Source organism: Lithobates pipiens, unplaced genomic scaffold (genome assembly GCF_037356315.1).
Source record: "Lithobates pipiens isolate NorthernLeopardFrog02 unplaced genomic scaffold, aLitPip1_a1.2 Scaffold_25, whole genome shotgun sequence".
Lineage (NCBI taxonomy): Eukaryota > Metazoa > Chordata > Amphibia > Anura > Ranidae > Lithobates > Lithobates pipiens.
In genome coordinates, this window is record NW_027507787.1 from 208,461,399 (window position 1) to 208,484,310 (window position 22,912).

The 22,912-nt window shown below is 42.0% G+C and overlaps 1 protein-coding gene across 1 annotated transcript in view; it reads right to left on the bottom strand.

The window, feature by feature from the left end:
• CUNH10orf90 (chromosome unknown C10orf90 homolog) overlaps positions 1-19,569 on the bottom strand; it is a 323,122-nt gene extending 303,553 nt beyond the window's left edge. Inside the window, exon 1 of the mRNA XM_077455509.1 lies at positions 19,371-19,569. Within this exon, the coding sequence (XP_077311635.1) occupies positions 19,371-19,524 (154 nt within the window). The 5' untranslated portion in view covers positions 19,525-19,569. The remainder of the gene's footprint in view (positions 1-19,370) is intronic.
• Positions 19,570-22,912: the final 3,343 nt, after the last annotated feature.

Consider the following 22,912-nt stretch of genomic DNA (forward strand, 5'->3'; position numbering starts at 1 on the left):
GAGGCAAAAAAATAAAATATTCAATGGGCTCAAAATGCCTCTTATCAATTTCCTTAGGGGGTCTACTTTCCAAAATGGGGTCATTTGGGGGGGTTTTGTACTGCCCTGCCATTTTAGCACCTCAAGAAATGAGATAGGCAGTCGTAAACTAAAAGCTGCGTAAATTCCAGAAAACGTACCTTAGTTTGTAGATGTGACAACTTTTGCGCAAACCAATAAATATACAGTTATTGACTTTTTTTTTACCAAAGACATGTGGCTGAATACATTTTGGCCTAAATGTATGACTAAAATTGAGTTTATTGGATTTTTCTAATAACAAAAAGTAGAAAATATCATTTTTTTTCAAAATTTGCGGTCTTTTTTCATTTATATCACAAAAAATAAAAATCGCAGAGGCAATCAAATACCATCAAAAGAAAGCTCTATTTGTGGGAAGAAAAGGACGCAAATTTTGTTTGGGTACAACATTGCATGACCGCGCAATTACCAGTTAAAGCAGCGCAGTGCCAAATTGTAAAAAGACCTCTGGTCATTTACCAGCAAAATGGTCCGGTCTGAAAGTGGTTAACTGACAATTGTACGGTCATACCCAAACAAAATTGGTGTCCTTTTTCCCCCCCCCACAAATAGAGCTTTCTTTTGGTGGTATTTGATCAACTCTGCGGTTTTTATTTTTTGCGCTATAAATAAAAATAGAGCATCAATTTAAAAAAAAACGCATAATTTTTTACTTTTTGCTGTAGTAAATATCCCCCATAAATATATAAAAAAAACGTTTTTTTCCCTCAGTTTAGGCCAATACGTATTCTTCTACATATTTTTGGTAAAAAAAATCGCAATAAGCGTTTATTGATTGGTTTGCACAAAAGTTATAGAGTCTACAAAATAGGGGTTCGTATTATGGCATTTTTAGTAATAATTTTTTTGTTACTAGTAATGGCAGCAATCTGCGATTTTTATCGTGACTGCGACATTATGGCGGACACATCGGACAATTTTGACACATTTTTGGGACCATTGTCATTTTTACAATGATTAGTGCTATAAAATTGCACTGATTACTGTAAAAACGACACTGGCAGTGAAGGGGTTAACCACTAGCTGGCTAGGAAGGGCTTACGCGTGTCCTAGGGAGTGATTCTAACTGTGATGTGTGGCTAAGTGTGACACATCCCTGATCATAGCTCCCGATCACAGGGAGCTATGATCAGTGTCAGTAGGTAGAACGGGGAGATGCTTGTTTACATTAGCATCCCCCATTCTTCAGCTCCATGAGACGATCGCAGGTATCCCCGCAGACTTCGAGTCCATGGGATCCGCAATCCTAGTCATGGAGCTCCGGGCAGGGTCGCCGGTGGTGTTCACGTTATCGCACGGCGGCAAATTCAAATGGACGTACCTGTACGCCCATTTGCCCAGCCGTGCCATTCTGCCGATGTAAATGTACATGTGGTGGTCGGCAAGTGGTTAAGCAGGTTGTTTGTGGAAAAAGATTTATAATAAAAATAGAAGACATCCGACCAGGCTAAATCTCACTCCGTGCTGAGATGAGCGATTGCTAAGCAGTGGTAAAACTTCCATTTACCTTTTTCGGATGCTGAAAAATAAACCTAATGCCATAATGATTAATGAAATGCTCATTAGCTTTATATTAGCTAAAATGAATAACATTTAACATGATATGGATGCCTAGGTTAAAAAACAAATCTTTCATAATCGACTTCATAATGCTTTATCTTCTTAATTAATGATTTTCATTATCTGGTTCCTGCAGTTGTAACACTTAACACTGGAGATAGACTGACTATGACCCATTTCCTTAGGGTTGCCTTTCCACAAGGTTTAGGTATACATCTATTTTACAAGTGGACAAGTTATAACATCTGGCAATAAATATTATTCTGTCTTAAACTAAAATAGAGACTGTAAGGGTAATGCATGTCTCTGTAAATTTGCACTGGCATGGTCACTTGTAGGGTCAACCAGGGCAGTATATGGGAGATTTGCACAATTGGGAGAGAACTGTCATCCTACATAAATAACCAAACAAGGAGCTTAAACTGATACTAAAGGGGTTGTAAAGGTAAAAAAAAAAATCACCTTAATGTATTCTATGCATTAAGGTGAAAAAAAACATCAGACAATGTCGACCTCTCCCCCCCCAGCACCCCCGTTTTACTTACCTGACCCCTCGAAAGTCCCGCTCTCGCACCCGACATCCTCTTCGCCGATCAGCCTGGCCGCTGATTCGTTACAGTGGATGGATTGAAAGCAATGCAGCCATTGGCTCTCGCTGCTGTCAATCACATCCAATGACGCGCCCGCAAGCACTCCTCACCATGCAAGGGAGCTCGCATGAACGTGAGAAGTCCTTGCAGGGGGAAGGGGAGACAGCCGCCGAGGGACCCCAGAAGACCAGGTTCGGGGCCACTCTGTGAAAAACGAGCTGCACAGTGGAGGTAAGTATAAGATGTTTATTATTTAAAAAAAAACAATACCTTTACAACCCCTTTTTGAAGGCAATAAAAAATAAACGAAATATAACAAACCCGTTATACTTGCATGCTTTTTGCACAGCGCAGCCCTGATCCTCCTCTTCAGGGGTCCCCCTCCGGCGCTCCTGGGCTTCTTCCTCCTGTCGAGTGTCCCCCAGAGCAAGCAGCTTGCAATGGGGGGCACCCAAGCAGGAGCACTTATGAAGCGCTGCTCTGCGTGACCATTCAGACACAGAGCTGTGGCTTTGCCCTGCCCCCTCTCTCCTCATTAGCTGTCTGGCTGTGATTGACAGTAGCATGGCTCTTGCTGCTGTCTCAATGCATGAAGGTAAAAAAAAAAAAAAAAAAAAAAAACCTTCAGCCTTTAGAACCACTTTAAAATGGGACTTTAGTCAGAAAATTAAGTCCTGATAAATCACTTCATGCTGGTTCCCCAGGTATTATTATTATTATTATTATACAGGTTTTATATAGCGCCAACAGTTTGCTCAGCGCTTTACAACATGAGGGCAGACATTACAGTTACATTACAATTTGGTACAAGAGGAATCAGAGGGCCCTGCTCGTTAGAGCTTACAATCTAAAAAAATAATTTTATTTGTTGGGTGAGTGGAAGCCAGTGCAGGGATTGGCAGATTGGTATAGCTATGTAAAACATTAAAAGTGCTTATACTGTCTATAATCTAGTATTACACTGTCTCACCCTGCTCTGCACATGTTCTGTTGCTCCCTATTTACTGGCAAATCAGAACCACTAGAGGTCAAACTGCTGACAGCCAAAACATTTACTGCTGGTCAGGGGTTCTGGGCTTCAGCAAAATGACATCCTGCGGCAAGAAGAAACATGAGCAACCTTGAAGGCAAGTTAGAGCCCATACTAATTTTGGTAGCATACCTATTAATGTGGAATGTAAGTTCCTTGCTAATGAACATTATTTTGTATCAACTTTAATGAAAGGATCACCAGGTCTTATTTTAATGAAAACTCCGGATTTACAAAGATTGAAAACAACTACTGCATGTTAACGCTTATGTGGAATTGGTTTTAGATATGGGATATTATTTAACTACTTCAGCTCTGGAAGCTTTTACCCCCTTAATGACCAGGCCATTTTTTGCGATGCAGCACTGCATTAGTTTAACTGACAATTGTGCAGTCATGCGACGCTGTACCCAAACAAAGTTGTTCTCCTTTTTTTCCCAAAAATAGTGGTATTTGATCACATCTGTGGTTTATATTTTTTGTGCTATAAACAAACAAAAGACTGACAATTATGAAAAAAAAAATATATATTTATTTTCTGCTATAATACATATCCCAAAAAAAAATAAAAAAAATAAAAAAATTCAGTTTAGGCCAATATATACTCTTCTACATATTTTTGGTAAAACAAATCCCAATAAATGTATATTGATTGGTTTGCACAAAAGTTATAGCATCTACAAGCTATGGGATAGATTTATGGACTTAATTTGTTCTATTGTTGTTACTGGTAATGGTGGCAGTCAGCAATTTTTTAGCGGGACTGCGACATTGCGGCGGACAAATCTGACCCTATGGTACAAATTTTTTCAGGGACCAGTGACACCAACACAGTGATCAGTGCTAAAAGAAAAATGCACTGATCACTGTATAAATGACACTGGCAGGGAATGAGTCAACATCAGGGGCTATTAAAGGGTTAAGTGTGTTCCCTGGGAGTGTTTTCTAACTGTGTGGGGTTTGACCTGACAGGAAGAACACAGAGATCACCGTTCCTGATTACTAGGAACAGAATATCTCTGTGTACTTCCCTGTCAGAATTAGGGATCTGCCTTGTTTACATAGGCAGATCCTGTTTTGCCTCATTGTGGAGCGATCGTGGGTTGGCCGTCAGACATTGGGTCCACCAGACCCGCGGATTTGCTCCCCCATTGTGCAGCGGGCACGCACGCGCACCCACAGTATCTAGTGCAAGAAGCAACGTGCAGGTACGTTGTTTCACGCGATAGAGCCGCCCGGCAGCAGTATATATATATATATATATATATATATATATATATATATATGGGGGCGGTCCTGAAGTGGTTAAAAATGGCGTCTTTGTGATAATTATTTATCTTCTTGTTGTTGCTTACAATAGAGATCATTGATGGCCAATGTGCTTTAAAGATTAGGCATGCCTATTAGATGAATAAAGTTTCTTTTAAAGTTTTGTTTTTTTGAAAAGAAACAATCCGTTTCTTTTTATCCAGCTTTTTGGACCTTGTTTGTATAGAAATTTTCTGCATGGTCACAAAAATCCTAGAGGTAGAACAAAAACAAAGAAAAAACAGGAAATCCCAAATCTATAATGAAGAGGAATGTGTGGAAATGTATAATGGACAGATGAGGGAAGAATGAGATAAATCTTTCTAATGAAATTCAGGCTCCAGTCAGAATCTAGTTATATGGCAATCTTCAGCCTAGTTATAAAGTTCCCTCACCTTCATCTGCACCTGAGATGTATGCCGCTGGCAATATGACCCAGTCACCTACAATCTTTTTTTTTTTTTTTCTTTTGATTTTTCATTAGATGTTCACAGTGACAAAGACATTTTGCTCAGGGGATGTCTTTCACCTTGAGATGTTTCCTAAAAATCTAAGAATCACACAGTCAAACTCTTCAGCTTGTATTAGTTTTAATTTAATTCTTGTGTCAAATATTTTTAAACTTATCCAGTTCCCACACTGTATAAAAGCATTTTAATGTAAGTATGTTACTGATGTCATCACTATTTTAGAGGAAGCCATAACAGGGACAAAATCTAGAGATGCAATATATCTGAGGATCAGTTATGGCAGCTGGTCAGGTGGGGTTAAGGGGTGACCACATCTAACTTTAGAAGTGCAAATCTCAATCACAAATTAGATCTCAGCAAAAAGGACCTTTCATTGGCTGCTACAAAACCACCAGTGTGACATAGGGGGTTATTTACAAAAGGCAAATCCACTTTGCACTACAAGTGCACTTTCAAGTGCAGTCGCTGTAGATCTTAGGGGGACATGCAAGAAAAAGAAAAAACAGCATTTTAGCTTGCACATGATTGGATGATAAAATCAGCAGAGCTTCCCCTCATTTCAGATCTACCCCTCAGAGCTACAGTGACTGCACTTCTAACTGCACTTTCATTGCACTTGTAGTGCAAAATGGATTTGCCTTTAGTAAATAACCCCCATAGTCCTTTAACCTCAAGAATAATGGCAACATTCAGGTCTGATACCCATGTGCATTGTTTGAAATTAGTTGTAACTGCTATTTTGAAGAGCACCAAATTCTGCCAGCATTGTGCATTTGAGTAGATTTGCAAACTTCTATATTTTTTTTTTTAGATTTGGATGGAAAAGAGTTAGTCTTGCTTGTTTATAAAAATGGGAAAGTCCTGTTGCGCAACACTCTCGCTAGGAAAAAATGGGTATGAAATGTAGGAAGCTGCTCACATATAAAAGTGTTCTCTGCACTCTAAATCAAATTACAGGGGGTGTTTTATGTGGCGCTACCTAGATAAATACTATTAAAGTAATTAGACTAAAAGAATAAATTTATAGATAAAAATTATAAGTAAAATTATGTGAATCTATCCAACGTATCAAATAGTGAAAAATATTAATCAAGCTCCTAAAGGCAATAAAGTGCATCGAATATCAATCTGCCCTAAATAATAAAGTGTATCAGCAGTATAAAAATACATCTCAATTGCAGAAATGCATACAGTGGTGCAAATAGTGAAAAATCGCCTAGCATATTGCTGCCATAATTCTAAAGCAATTAATGAATGACAAGTAATCAAAAAAGAGTCCTGCGCAAATCGTGCCACTCAGATACTATAATCAAAGAACTCAAAATAATGCTACGTGAAAAAATCAACATATATAAAGTGAAAAAAATAGTCCATAAAAAAGCACAAAAATAAGTGAAAAATAAATGGAAGGAGGACCAATGATGCAGAGTCCACTAATCCGAGCTCCCAGAACTCTCACCTTAAGATAGAGTAAACAAGCTGATCAAAAAAGCACCCCAGGAATCTCTCATTTCATACACCATATTTAGCCATCAAGGAAATCCAGATGAGGGATGTATTAATAAAATTCCGCCACTAGAGGGCCAATCCTAGCATATAGGCTTTGCACTGTAGATCCTCAGATATATTCCGTAGTGTATGGCTCAAGACAAGAAGGGAAGGGGAAGGAGAGAGAGAGAGGAGGCTCCAATGGTGTAGTATTTTAAAATAAGCAGATCGATTTATTAAAACAATATCAAAGACTCTCACATTCAAAACAGAATGAATAGCACAGTAAGGAAGATGGTTGTGTGGCGTCTTCCGTCAGTCTTACTATACTTCCGGTACGGCCACTCCCTACGCGTTACGTCATACCACGTGACTTCTTCATGGGGATCAAATGAAGAACGTAGGACGTACCGGAAGTATAGTAAGACTGGCGTTCCGTCACGACCACGTAACTTTCTCGTGGTCATGACGCAACGCGTCAGGTAGGAGTTGAGGTGTCACTTGTTACTTCCGGTCGCGGCCGAGGCCGGACGCTCCGCTGTGTACATTTCCTGAAAAGTTTTACTTGAATGTAAGTGTTGATGTTTTATTGCAAATAAATATTGTGCGTTACTACTCATTGGAGCCCCCCCTTATTCTTTTATATACTGCCTGGATTACCGCTATTGGAGGAACTAGTTGGAGTTCTTGGAGGCTTTCGTTTTTAATGGTGGAAGATTGGTTACTAACCACCCCTCAAGTGTGATCCGGTCCGTAGGGACCTTTTTTGGAGGTGAGAGGCTGGGGGAAACAAGGGGTGCATGTAAAGCACTGAAAGTCAAAGGAAGAGGGAACACCATATTGACTGCTCACATTGCATGGATATTATTTATTGCTAAACAGACTGCACATTTTTTGGAGTGGACTGTTTATACACTGGTTTCACTGTGCACTGGATATTTAATGTTCACAGAATATTTTTTATTGTTTATATTGCCCTAATGTGATTTTGCACTATTTTACACTGTTGCATGCAATTTGCGTTTAATGTAGATATATATAATTTTAGCATATTATTATTTTTAGTGTACTATTATCTTTGGTATATTTTATTTTGATTTTTTTTTTGAAGCACTTGTCATTCATTAATTGCTTTAGAATTATGGCAGCAATATGCTAGGCGATTTTTCACTATTTGCACCACTGTATGCATTTCTGCAATTGAGATTTATTTTTATACTGCTGATACACTTTATTATTTAGGGCAGATTGATATTCAATGCACTTTATTGCCGTTAGGAGCTTGATTAATATTTTTCACTATTTGATACGTTGGATAGATTCACATAATTTTACTTATAATTTTCATCTATAAATTTATTCTTTTAGTCTAATCACTTTAATAGTATTTATCTAGGTAGCGCCACATAAAACACCCCCTGTAGTCTCGATTGTTATTTTTTTTCCCCATCTTTACCATTTTGGTAAAATTTTCCTTCACTTCAGTTATGTTGAAAGTACTGTAGCAGAAACAGGACATGAGCAGAAATCTCTTTAACAGAGACACAACAGCAATGAAAACATCTCTTTTATCAGAGGGTAGGAAGCCTAGGACCTACTTTTCCTGATGCCAACATGGCAGCATACGTATGATATAGCTCCGCCCCAATATCCATCCACAGGACCTGTTTAGCTCTATAAAAGTCTGACTGAGAGCTACCTCCTCATTCTAATTTTTGTCCTCAAAAGATCAACACCTACAAACCGTTACACTTAGGATAAAGCTCTTACCTGCCGACTACGTCGGAGTCCGTCTGGGTTCAGCCTCTTTCAGTACGCAGTCCAACATCTTAGGCTGCCAAACGCACCAACAAGGTGGGGAATCCCTTCTGGTGGTCTTTTCGGGTCAAGGTGTTCTCTAATCAGAGACGACAATCCTCTTGTGGCATGCCTGCTTTGGAGTCTGCACCCAGCAGCTGCGACTGCATGATGTCTTCTCTTCTATGGAACTCTTTCTAGGTCTGTCAATTTCTGTAAAACTTTTCTTTTTCTTGCTCTAAAGACCCCATACACACATTGCAGTTTTTATTGTCTGATTTCCTTTAGACCATGTGGTACAGGGGCCTGCCTGATTGCATACAAATTGAGGCTCTTAACGTTTGACCTCATATTGTGTGGTTTTGGTAAATGTGCAAACATTTTTGGTAAATCTGAAAAAATCTGCAGAGGATTGTATGATGTGTAGCCAGCTTAAAAGTTTCCTTTTGTGTGGATGGGCGTTGGCTTCCCTCCAATTGTACTAGCCTTTTCTTGATTAACAGAGGCGAGAGAGGGCTGAGTCTCTCTCTCTCTCTCTCAGGTGCTTTATTTACAGAGCACAAATGGCCAGGTAATGGATGCCTTTGCTATTCGGGCATCCAGAGAGGCATCATCTCATTCTGAGGAACAATCAATGACAGGTAAGTTTTTCTATCTTAGTAATGGAGATAGAAGTGGGGAAGAGCAATATATTACTAGGGGATGGGGGGGGGGGGGTTGCTCACATTTCTTTTAACCTCCCTGGCGGTATGATTCAGTCTGGAATAAGGTGCTGAAAGCGGTACAATTATTTTGCATGGAAATCTGGCTTTTATTTTGTAGTCCAGTAATTCTTAGGAATAACGCTCTGAAATCTCTTCAAACCAGAGTCTAGCGGACATCCCGGGTATGATAAAGTTTATAATATAATAAAGAATAATAAAAATTATTTAATAATGTAATCAAATCCAAAAAAAAATGAAAAAGGGACATGTTTTGGTTGCTATGGACAATCTCCAAATTCCAAGCAGTAAAAAACAGTATTTATAATATAAAAGTGCATGCAGGGCATTGCACAAACCACTAGGGACAAAGGGGGTGTGTATTTTTTACTACAGCACTGTAATCTGTAAGATTACAGTGCTGTGTGTGTTTTGTGTCTTTTTACATTTTTGAATTTGCCGCCGTTCTCCGCTCCCGTGCGTCGTAACGTCGCAGGGAACGGAGCTCGGCGGCATTCGGCACTGTGAATCGAGCGCAGGACGGCTCGATCACACAGCGCGGCGGACATCGCTGGATCCAGGGGACAAGGTAAGTAACGTTACCTGTGTCCTCCCCTGCATCGAGCGGTGCAAGCCCGAGTCTGGCTCGGGGTTACCGCTATTGTAATGAAATTCCCAACCCGAGCCAGACTCGGGATTACCGCTAAGGAGGTTAATTTAATGTGTTACTCTTTGCCAAAAAAAGGGAGTATAAATGTATTTTTTTTTCTCTCTCGCTTCCCTTATTCCCTCTGTTCCCATGCAGTCCCCCTTGCACCTTTCAGTTCTTCCACCAGCCTAACACCACATAACCAAGACCACCGCAATACCAGGTAAGGGCCAACTTTGGGTAAGTTAGAAGATGTGGGATAAAGAATGTTTTTCTGCCCTGACGAGATTGCCTTCCTGGCCACTCCCACTCCCACTCTAGGAGACCCTCTGGATCATCAGGATTTTTCCAGATTCTCCTCCGAGGGCTCAGTGCTCGAAAGGCAAATGTTGGTCATGTGGAGATGATCCTATGCCTGGAAAGCTACTTTGCAGCAACTGCTTCAGGCAGCTTGCCAGAGACCAGGTGTATGAGAGCCAGCAGGTGTCAACCTTGCTCAAGAAAGTAGTCCCCAACTCACTGGCATATTTCCAGTCATCTCAGGCAACCAGGGACAGAAGCAGACAAACAGTGTGGGCCCTGTACAAGGTCTAAACCAAACCAAACTAGAGGGGTACCAGGCACTTCAGGGGTGACTCCAGCCCAGCAGATTAGGCAGGCTGATTCCCCAGACCCAGTATTACAGCCAACCTTCCAAGCAGAGGGAGAAGATATCACCTCCTCCTCGGCAGAGGATCCTGAAGGTTCAGGCTTTGATTTTGCGCTAATAGCACCATTCATTAAGGCAGTAAAAGCTGCACTGGAATGGGAGGATCCAGAACCTCCTCCAAAGAAGGAGAAAACCTATTATCACACACCATACAATCTGATTTTAAACTGTGTGGCAATGGTTGCACAACACGTATTAGGTGCCTTTATCTTTTCAGGGTACCCCAAATGGGATGCAAGTCTGCCGTGATTGCCACATGGGAGAACATGCCTTTAAAAACATTGTGCAAAGCTGGTCACCCCTAAATAGGAGCAGGGGCTTATTTTTACACACGCAGGGCAGCAAAGTGAATGGGCGACTCCCATTCAACATTGTGTACAAATCGCTCTTTGAAAATCGCATAGTAGGGACACTTGTCCCCTCTATGTGATATCAAATGCCTCTGAAAAGTGACCTAAGCACAGATAGCTTTTCATTGCAATAGCAGATCCTGCTGCAAATGTGAACAAGCCTTTGGGTTCCATAGGAGGAACCTAAAGAAACCTTTCCCCTTATGACAGAAATAAGAGGTCTGTTTCAGGAGGAATGGGAAAAGGGGGAGGGAAAATCCTCCTCAACCAATAGGTTGCAGAAGTTGTATCTACTAAAGGAGGAGGATGAAACTCCTTTATCTAACCCACCAACGATGGATGTGGCAGTCACCAGACTGGCCAAGAATGTGACACTTCCGATGGAAGACTCTTCCTCCTTTCTATCCTTGATTGATGCATTGACATGGACTTAAGAAAGTTTTAACTTGCGGCAGGTGGTTCTTGTAAACCTGCCGTTGCTTTAACATCCTGTAGCACCCACCACCTTTAGGTGGGTGCTAATTAGGTTTAGTCAGGTAAGTGTTAGGCAAATTTGTCAGGGCTTTACATTTCTTTAGGGCTGGTTGTTTGGTTTGGATGGGAGGAGTGACAGAGTAGAGAGGGGAGGGTGTGGCTACGTGCATTCTACCCTGAAAGATCTCCCTTACCTTCCATAGAAATATTCTGGAAGGAAGGTGGGCTGGGGACTGGGGCAGTTTGTATGGAGAGCCCTGGACCAATCATTAAATTGTATTGGCAGGGGCAGGCCTTACATATAAACTGGGGGTCACGTGCTCTTGGTAGGAGAAGGGAAGAGTTGGATCCAGAGAGAGGATGCAGAAATGTAACCCACAAGGAGCAGGCTTGAAGGCCTGGGGGTTCAGAGACCCCTGCGCTGGATTACAGGAACTATACCTGAAGACCTGAGGGTTCAGAGACCTCCGTTCTGGATGGTCCAACAAAACTACACCATCATGTAACTCCAGGAGAAGTGGATCGAGTATCTCAGCCTGGGATGCATCTTACCATGAGGAGCGGGAAGTAGCTGTAAACAGGACGCATTAGACTGGGATCGGTTTTCTGTGGCAATCATAGACTGTCGGTGGGAGAGTTCAGAGGGAGTTCAACCCAGTGGTGTTTATTCGTCCAGGACTTTCCTGAGCTGACGCAGGAGGATCGCAGGAGTCAAGATAGGCAGGTGAGGCCTGGGGCTTCCAGCATCCACATATCCACAGTGTCTTTCAGAGGGGTATTGGTCAGATCATAGGAAAGGACTTTAATTACACTCAGAAACCAAAAAGAGAGGTAGCTCGTATTTCCCTAAGCAATCTTGTAACATACTGCACCCGAGAAAATGAAGTTCTTTTAGGAGTTCATAGAGTTTCTGCTGTGTTGCGAAATTTGTGCAGGGGCGGAAGAACGGATGCAGTTAACAGAAAGGTATGAACACACCCAGCAGCTCCCAAGGGAGTAGTAAGCAAGTACTATGCGAGTGTCGGTGCAGAACTTGGAGTATGCGATCAAAAAACAGCTGCCAAAAGAAGAAAATCATCAAGGCTCTTGATGAGATAAAACTCTCGGGACTTCGCAGGTGAGGCAGCTATAGACATCATTCGATGTTCCTCCAGGGCGATGCTCTGCTCAGTCACAGCCAAAAGAGTGCTGTGACTAAAACCCTGGGCGGCTGACCCATCCTCAAAGCAGAATAGCTGTAAACAGCCTTTTGATGGGAAGGCGCTGTTTTGAAAAAATAACTGGAGACTGCCATCTCCGGGGTTACAGGAGGAAAATCAGGTCTTGTGCCCCATGATCGAAGGTCCAGATGCCAGAGAGGGCAACCATCTAGAGGAGTGCCAAACAGGTACTGGGATTTCGGAGGCTTTCGCCCATCCAAGGACTTCAGAAGGTGTTAGAGGGGTACGCAATCAACCTTCGCAGAGAGCTAGGACCCCTGCGGTTCCCTCAGATACCCAGAAGCCCTCTTAACGGCAGGCCCACCGAGGAGGCAGTTGGAGCCAGGTGGCTCAAAGGGACCCAGTTATGGCAAGACCACTGCCAAAAAATTGTAGCTTCAGTCTACAGTGGCTCAGGGCCATTATTGGCTGTTCAAGCGGCAGCCTCCAGAACTACCTCAAAAGGCTGAATCAATTTATTTGGATAGACTCCAGATGGAGTCTCTCCAAAGCATAATCCATGTTTTTCAACCAGGAGACTGGAGGATTTCAGTGGACTTGCAATATGCCTACCAGCATGTCTCGATCCTTCAGTCATACCAGTAGTTCCTCAGATTTGCGTTGAGGGACAGCTGGAGCCTACACAGAATATGGTCTACCTAAAGGCCCAATTAAATACTCAGGCAGCCACAGTTTCTTTGCCACTTCAGAAACTCCACAAAATCATGGAGAAGTTTCAACAGGCATTGGCTGCACCAGTGATGTCAGCATCCCAGTGCATGAGTCTCGGGATGATGGCTTCATGTATTCTGTTGATCCTCTGGGTTCACTGGAAACTCAAGAGTTTTCCAAGAAGGCTTCTAGCCCAGACAATCAGGATCACCAGCCGGAGGCGAAAACAAAGACAAAAAAAACAGTACACAGCATCGTCCATTAGGGCCGCAGCCATGGATCATTGTTACTACAGATGCAAGCGCAGCAGGGTGGGGCACCACCTGTGAACAACTCAAGATCCAGGGCAGAGGGCAATTTCCCACTCAGGGCCTAGTTTCCAATATTCTGGAACTTCAAGCAGCATTCATGGTGTTGGCCACCTTGCTGCCTCACATACAGGGCCGCTCAGTCCTGCTCCATCTGAACAACATGACAGCAGTGTCCTACATACACCGACAAGGCCTGACACAAGCCAATCCCTCTTGAGAAAGCTGGAGGGCCATATATCTTTCAGGCTGTCAGAACTTGGAAGCAGATCGTCTAGCGAGACAATTCCTGTACCCGAATGAATGGTCCCTTGACCCTGAAGTGTTCAAACAGACCATCCACGAGTGGGGGTGTCCGCAAGATGGACAAGATGGATATTTTTGCCTCATCAACCATCTGCAATGTGAGCCGGTTCCTATCACGCTACCCTCATCCATTAGCGGAGGGGATGGGTGCCTTAACCAATCCTTGGGTTGGGCAACTGGCCTATGCCTTCCCTCCAATTTCTTTAATCCTGAAATTCCTGAGGAGATTGACAGAGAATTTGAAAGTCTTCACAGTATTTCCTTACTGGCCTCAGAGACCATGGGTCTTTCTGGCAATGGATCTCAGTGTGTGCCCACTGATCACTCTGCCGGTGACTCCTCCTCTCCTGTCTGAAGGCGATACCCTACATCCGCAACCATCTCGACTGGCCTTAGAGGCCTGGAGATTGTAAGGCAGGGGTTACAAGAGTTAGGATGTTCTCCAAAGGGTATTAGAACTTTACAGAGTTCCAGAAAGGGGTTAACCAATGCCATCTACTCCCCAATATGGGATAGGTTCATGAGCTTTGCAGCTGGATGTCAGTTTGACCCTAGTGACCCAAATGTATTTCAAATCCTGTCTTTCCTGCAATCCAGGTTGGATTTGGGGCTCAGCCTAAGTTCGCTTAAGGTGCAAATTTCAGCCATCTTGGCTTTTACCCAAAAGAAATGGGCAGCAAACCTGCTGGTGGAGCACTTCATGAGAACAGAACTTAGACTACGCCCTCCCAAGAGAAATATGTTCCCTCAATGGGACCTGGCAGTAGTCCTCAATTTTCTAGCAAACCCTCCTCATACTCCAACAAAAGACTGTTCATAATGGGATATCACCTTAAAAACGGCTTTCCTATTAGCCATAACTTTAGGGGGGAGGTTGTCAGAACTCCAAGAATTGGGGGCAGCAGAACCTTTATTCCATGTTCTTCCCAGACAGGGTTGTGCTGAGACCACTGGATCATTTTGTCCCAAAAGTGGCATCGATATTTAATCTCTCCAGTGAATGGGTGCTTCCAGCCTTCCCAGAGGAATCAGATGCTGATCTGCAGGAGTTGGACATTCCAAAAGTCCTCAAAGCTTATCTCCAGGCTACTTCTACATTTCAGACACTCTGACAGACTTTTTCATCATCATGAAAATTTAAAGGGAAAGGGGCCTCGGCCAGAACCATCTCTGTCTGGATAGTAAAAACTATTAACCGGGAATATAGAGCAGTCGGGAAGGATCCTCCAGAGGTGGTTAGAGCTCACTCAACCAGGGCAATGTCTTCTTGGGTGGCACAGGCAGGATTGTCTCTGGAGACAGTCTGCAAGGAGGCTAGCTGGTCATCACATCATATGTTCTTAAAACACTGCAGGGTGGATCCAGAAGCTCTTACTACAGTAGAGTGTGGGAGGAAAACCATCAAAGCTTTGTGTCTATTGTCAAATAAAGACTACGTTTGTAGCATTAAACCCTCCCTCTCAAAAGCTCATTATGTATCATATGTATGCTACCATGTTGACGTCAGGAAAATGGAAAATTGTATCAAATACTTACCGTAATGTTCCTTTCCTGACACCAATACATGGCCGCATACAAACTCTCCCTCTGATCTTTGTGCTTTATATGGAGAATGGGGGAGGTAGAGCTCTGTCAGACTTTTATATGCTAAATGGGTCCCGTGGGTGGATATAGGGGCGGAGCTATAGCATATGTATGCTACCATATATTGGCGTCAGGTAAGGAAAATTAAGGTAAGTATTTCATACAATTTTTTATTTTATTGCCGCCTTTGTTCCCCTTGGAGATTTTCCCTCACTTCCTGTCATGTTGTTAGCGCTGTTATCAATATGGGAAGTGTGAAAAATCTCCCCAACATTGATATAAGTTGTGATAAAGTCCCTTAATTCTGAGTTCAGAAGTTTACATTCACATTTCACTGTTTTCAATAATTTAATCAATGCATTCACATTATTAAAATATACATTTGCATTTATTAAACATTTGTATTGAAGCCTGCATAGCACTGCAACCAAGATCAGCACATCATAGGTGCCATGCACAGGCTCCTGCAAACTTTTCCCCAGCCCCATTTGTAGACCTCCATTTATGGACCTTCTGTTATGGGGCTGAAGGGAGTAAATAATGGACTACAAGGGCAATGAGGTCACCACGCTTGTGCTCTATTGAGATCTGCATGTCTGTCTGTTACACTAGCAGATGGGACTTGTAGTCCTCCCATTCACAGACCTCTGAGAATGGATGAAATGGCAGTGTGGAAAAAGGACCCTGTGATTCAGGTGAGGGGAGTGGTTAAAAGCTTGCCGCCCGCCATATAGCAATATGAATTTGGCAACGTGGTTTCAATATCTTGGCCAGGCGTCATATGACTTCCAGCAGGATATCAAGGTGGTGCACTCCCCTGGGGGCGCTCATTGCAGCTATCGTTATTGCAACTCCGATCTAGGTAGAGTCTCTGATGGAGACTCTTTACCACATGATCAGCTGTGTCCAATTACGATGTGCCGGTGATGGGCTTTTCCTCACTCACGTCTGTCAGACGCGAGTAGAGGAGAGAAGATCGCCTGCTCCTCTGACAGGGGGGTCTGCGCTGATCGATTAACAGTACAGTCCTACAAAGGATGCCAACACTGGACCACCAGCGATGCCACCACAATGGATGCCAATCAGTGCCCACAATGGGCACCACTGATTGGCAGGCACTATTGTTTGGCACTAACTGGCATCCATCCATACCATCAATAAGTGCACATCAATGTCTCAGTGCCCATCCATGCCGCCTTTCAGTGCCCATCTGTGCCACCTTTCAGTGCCCATCTGTGCCACCTTTCAGTGCCAATCAGTGTCACCTATGGGTACCATCAGTACCACATATTAGTGCCCATCATCAGTGCCACCTCATAGGTGCCACCTTATCAGTGTCTGTCAATGCAGCCCCATCAGTGCCCATCAGTGAAGGAGAAAACATACTTATTTACAAAGTTTTGTAACAGAAACAACAAAAAATGTTTTGTTTCTTCAAAATTCTCAGCCTACTTTTTTATTTGTTTAACAAAAAATAAAAATCCCAGAGGTGATCAAACATCACTAAAATAAAGCTCTATTTGTGGGAAAAAATTGATAAGAATTTAGTTTGGGTGCAGTGTTGTATGACCGCGCAAATGTCATTCAAAGTGCGACAGCGTTGAAACCTGAAAATCTGGGCAGGAAGGTGTATAAGTGCCCAGTATTGAAGTGGTTAAAGAGTGTTGGGTGGGAAATGTGACCATGTTAAATGGTATACCCTATAAATTAATGTACGGTAATGTGAAATCTGGCCTTTATAGCAGGTATAGAAGTATAAGAGCCAGATATGAGATTGTGACATGCTGTTCGAATCTGGATTTGCTTACAGCAACTGATGAAGGTCTAGAACAGTGGTCTTATCCAACCCTTGAGGCACTATCCCTGCCACTGATACAAGGCACTATTCCTCCCACTGACACCAGCTATGGAGGACCATTACACCCACTGATGCCAATGATGGGGAACTATTCCTTATCTCGACACTAACAACGGGGCACTATTGCTGCCATTGATACCAATGATGGGGCACTGCTTATTCCCAGGACATTTTATGTGCATACTGGCCACGGTCCGGCCCCCCAAAGTCTGAAGGACACTTAAATGGCCCTTTGGTTGGAGACCACACCTCTAGATGCTTCCTAATGGCAATTTGGATTTAAGCTAGCTGGTGCAATTTGCAAATCCTAAATCATTTAAATTCACAGTTTGACCAGGCTTATGTAAGGTAACACTCCTAAGTGTGATCTGTACTTTTCCTTTGTTGCAGCCATGAAGGGGGACAATTGCATCATTACTGTTTGCCACCGTGTCCCACCGTGTCATGCTCCATGCTTGAGCAACCAATTGCTAGGCTCAAAGTCTGTCACATGACATAAGAGAGGTATGTATAACTCTGCACAAGTTTTATATTTGGGTAAGTCACAACTTGCACAGGTGCTGCAGTGCCACATTAAGGCAGAAGGGGAAAAGTAAAACATTCTTCTGGTACATGCTGTCAAGCAAACTTAAACTTAAGCGTCCAATAAGTAAACGTTCAATAAACATTTAGAAAATGTTTCTTTAGCATTAAAATGTAAAAGCTGCAAAGAAGCTATCATAAAACAAGATACTTGAAAGGAAATTGGCGGCATAATTTTAAAAGAATACCGATTATTGACTACTTGTCTATTAAAGAGGTAGTAAAGCCTGCTTGGCTATTTTTATCTACATGTAAGCCTATAATAAGGCTTACCTGTAGGTAAAATTAATGTCTCCTAAACGTGCACTGTTTAGGAGATATTCACCCTGAATGCAGCCACTGGTGTTATACAGTGCCGGACCTTGAGGTCTTCTGCATGCATGTGCGGGAGGGACATCATCGCGGCTCTGCTCACTCACAGCGCCGGAGCCAGCGAACCCGGAAGAAAGGACAGGGGAACATGTCAGTACTCTCAGAGGTCACAGCATTTCCTAATGTGCTATTATGCAATGCATGCTAGCTCCTTATGCCATTGTCTTGCAGGTTTTTTTTTTGTTTTTTTGGGGTTTTTTCAACAGTTTACTACCACTTTAAGGCCATAGGTGAAAATTACCCATTGTCATTTTGTCGACTCGTGTTGTCTTATTGGGAACAATAGGCTACACATCAAAGATGCATAATGTCAAATATCTGTTTCTATATGAATGTAGGTACTATACTTAAGGAGTTGAAAGTGTCATTCACATATTGTACTTTTCATTTTTTTTTTTTTTTTTTATACCTGGTCATTTTAATATGTATGTAAAGCCAAAACGTTTTGTTTTGGATAGAGTAGGCAATTTGTTAAGTCCCATGTCAGTTATCTTTCTGAGTCTTTTCAGCATGATTTCCCTTTACTCTTGGGCCCCACGGCACAGCGCAATTTAGGAGGAAATCTTTTCAAAGGAAGGGGAAATCCTCATCACCAGAGCAGGTGTCACCATGGGTAGAATTCCTTTCACTTCTTGTTCCTGTGACAACTGTAAAATTGTGGCTTTCCGGAGACAATGGTCACCAGGACAGATATAGGAGGGAGAATCTCTCCAGTGGAGAAAAAGAGATTAATTTACTAAAGACAAATAAGCTGTTCACTTTACAAGAGAAGTTACACTGTGCACGGCAATTGTCCCTAAAGCTTAGTGAATGTGGCGATATTTCACTTTGAAAAGAATACCCAATCATTTGCAAAAAAAAAATTCTTTTAGAAAAGTAGCATTTTCAATGGATGATTGAAAGTGCAACTTCTGCAAAAAATAGTCTATTTGCCTTTATGAAATTAACCTATAAAATGGCAAAAAGATCCTGCCTCATGCAAAAAAGAAAAAAAAAACTGTATATACACCTAAAATTAAAACTTAAAATAATGCCTTTTAAATGTGATTATGTTATGAATATAACAACAACTGCTTAGTCATTGTATGCTTTTTTTTGTTTTTTTGCATGTTTTGAAAGCAAGAGGCAAAAATGTGCAAGGACAATTCTTAAAAAAACCTGCTGGGACCATCCATGGCAATCAGGTACAGCTTGCAGTTACCATTGCAGGCTGACATGTCTGTTGTTAGGTAACGCAACACGGAATTCATTTCAATAGCTCAAGTTGTCAGGTATTACTTACCAAAGTAGCAGGCCTCTTTCTTGATCGAATAATATACTGGGAGATGTACCTGAGTAACAAAAGTCTTGGCTGTGCTTATCCTTTGTTTGGAGTCGGTGAGATCAAGATCCATATAGTTATTTAGAAAGATGGGAATTCTCTCCTGGGAAGGCATCGCAGTGTTTACAAGTCTTCAGTGACTAGGCCACTGACTTGTTGCATTGGTAACAGTGAATGCCAGGATCTGCCCCTCAGCTGAGTCTGCGCTGCAGCCATGAATAATGAATGCAGCTTACAACCCATCATTACAATTGCATTCAAAAGCTATTGAATCTATTTATTATAAGACCTCCTTGACTTCTAGTCACATAAAGATTACTAACCCTGGCATGTATCTTTTTTTTTTTTCCAGCATGATTGTTCAAAATTACACTTTCACTCAGTAAATTTTAATTTCCTTTATTAGATTCATGAAGCCTTTAGTGGTTTTACATTCTACTGAAAGGAACGTGCACGGACTTTGGGTATAAATGTTTCATCTCTCTGACTTTAATATTTAAGTCCTAGTTCTTTAGTTTGGATTGTTTCCCTGAACAAAGTTAAGATGAGAATCTTGAAGCTTAATTCCTGTACATACAGCACTTCAAGAGGTATTCCCCAGATCTTATCTTACAGCCAATGCTTAGGCTTTGCATATCTTGACTACAATATAGATGCATTTACTTTTCTAAAATAAGTTATATTTAATTTCTGTGAAAATGGAAATGATTAATTCGGAAATTTCAATTTTTTAATTATGACTTTATGGTAACAAAAAGAAGAATATAGCAGAAACATAGAAAAGTGACGGAATAAAATGACTGAGTAGTCCATTGAGTCTGCCTATATTATATATATATATATATATATATATATATATATATATATATATATATATATATATATATATATATATTTTTTTTTAGGGGGGGGGGGGGGTCATTAACCTTGTTGTCTTACTATAGAGATATGTTTATCCCAAGCATGTTTTAAGTAATTTACTATTGACTGCCTCACTACCTCTGTTAGTAGTTTATGCCAATCATCAACTACCCTTTCAGTAAAATAATACTTTCTAAGATTAGTTTTGAACTTTCCTCCAGTTAGTTTGAGGTCATGTCCCCGTGTTCTTGATTTTGGTTTCATGTTGAAAAGATAGCCTTTCTGCAGGGGTGGACTGACAACTCATGGGGCCTCCGGGAAATAGGCGATTATGGGGCCCCCCCAGGCAATCAGACATTATGGGGCCACACAGTATACACAAACACACACACACACACACACACACACACACACACACACACACACACACACACACACACACACACACACACACAGTATACAATCGCACAGTATACACAGACATCTTTCTATTGGCTGAGAAGGTATTGGAGGGGTGGGGCAGCTATAATCTCAGGATTTTTAGACCAAAAGGATGTCGGTAAGGGACATTTTAGACACAGATGTAAAAAAAAAACACAGATTTTTACATACTGTCCCTGGTTTTACTGAGGCTGGCAACCCTGATGGGGCCCCCTAGTGGCAAGGGGCCCTCGGGCAGTGCCCGAGCGGCCAAATGGTCAGTCCGCCCCTGGCTTATTGAACCTTATTCACCCCCTTCATGTATTTAAAGGTTTCAATCATGTCCCCCCTTTCCCTTCTTTGCTCCAGACTGTACATATTAAATTCCTGTAGTCGCTCGCGATATGTTTTATCCCCCAAACCTTTCACCATTTTAATTCACCTCATCATTCTTCATGCCGCTTTTTGTATTGGGCAAATGCTGGGAGCAGTGTCAGTCGGTCGTGTGTCAGGGGGGGGGGGGTGCCCTGTCCCACATTGCAGCTAGAGTTTTAGGCCTGAGGCACGCAGGACATTTTGTAAATTTTTCTAGAAGGCTTTCTTGCTGGCAGCAGCATTTTGGCAGAAAAATGCCTATTGCTTGTAAAAGTGTTCAGGCATATTTGCAGGCGTCAAGCGCTTGGGCATTAATTCCTTTTTTTTGGCCAGAATAATAATTTATTCTGGCCATTAATATGAAGCACTAAATGCGCCTAGCGTTAACGCACATTTACAAGCGCCACAGGTTATTTTTTTTGCCAAAACTCTGCTGCTCCTGGATGCACTGGCAGTGGGTTTTTTTTTTCCGGCCTCTAAACACCTCGGCCACTAAACTCCTCTAAAAGTCTATGTGTACATGGTTAACATGCAGGGGGAATTAGAGGCAGGAAAAAAGACACCAGACTCCCCTAGGAACAGCTAAAAAAATGTCAAGTGTGCATGAGTCCTTTGCTCTCCTGGGAACATGGGACAATGTGCTACAATATAAAGAAAAGAAAGAATTTAAAACAAATTAGTGATGATACTTCTTTGAGTATTTTATAAGATGTTGCTAAAATGCCTACCCTTGAAAACGATGAAGTGCTCCAGAAAATATCTATGGAAAGGACAGCGGGAGCTATGTGTGATGTGTTAATTACACTTAACTGCATACTGTTTTCCCAAATACTGCTCTCTAAAAATGTGCAGAAAGTGAAAGAAAAGCCCACAAAGCGGTTGTCACCGGGACAGGAATATATAAGGGAAAACCTCTAATGAACACACTAGTTCTGTTGATAACCAGGTATTTCCCTCACTTTGGAGGAATTTCATCTCCCTACCTGTTTTCGTTATGGGACAGGAAGTGAAAGAAAATCTCTCCAATGGCACACAGATGGCAAAAAAAAACTGACAGGGTTATAACCCTCCCTTTCTCCATCAAAATGAAAAAAGTATAGGATTTTATTTTACATTTTATATATTTTTTTCCCATCATGTAATGAAAAAAAATAAGAATTGTTTTTTACTGAAGCAGTGTGCCAAATAAAAGGCTTATGCCGCGTACACACGGTCGAACTGTTTGACGTACTTAGTCCGTTGAAACACATTTCAGCGGACAATCCACTCGTGTGTGGGCTTCAGCGGACTTTTTCAGCGTGCAGTCCGGAGTACTAAGAATTTCGGTTTTTCCAAAAATCTGTCCGTCGTACTTTGGTTTCAGCGGACAATACGGTCGTCAGTATGCTAGTTCGACGGACTAAGAATGGCGCACGCCCAGAAAGGATTTACACGGCGGAAGGGTGCTTTGCTGTGTCTTGGACTTCCTATTTCTAGTCCCGTCGTACGTGCTGTACACGTCATCGCGCAAGCTTTCGACGGACTGTTTGTGTATCCGTGTGTGGTCAAGTCCATTCAGTGGAAACTACGACGGATTGTCCGTCGGATTGTATGACGAACTAAGTAAGCCATACAATCCGCTCGTGTGTACGCGGCATTAGGCAGACCATACATTATGCATTTTGTTTCATTCAACCAGTGGGATGATCAAAATATACACCCCTCACATTTTTGTAAATATTTTATTCTATCGTTTCATGTGACAACACTGAAGAAATTACACTTTGCTACAATGTAAAGTAGTGAGTGTACAGCTTGTATAACAGTGTCAATTTGCTGTCCCCTCAAAATAACTCAACACACAGCCA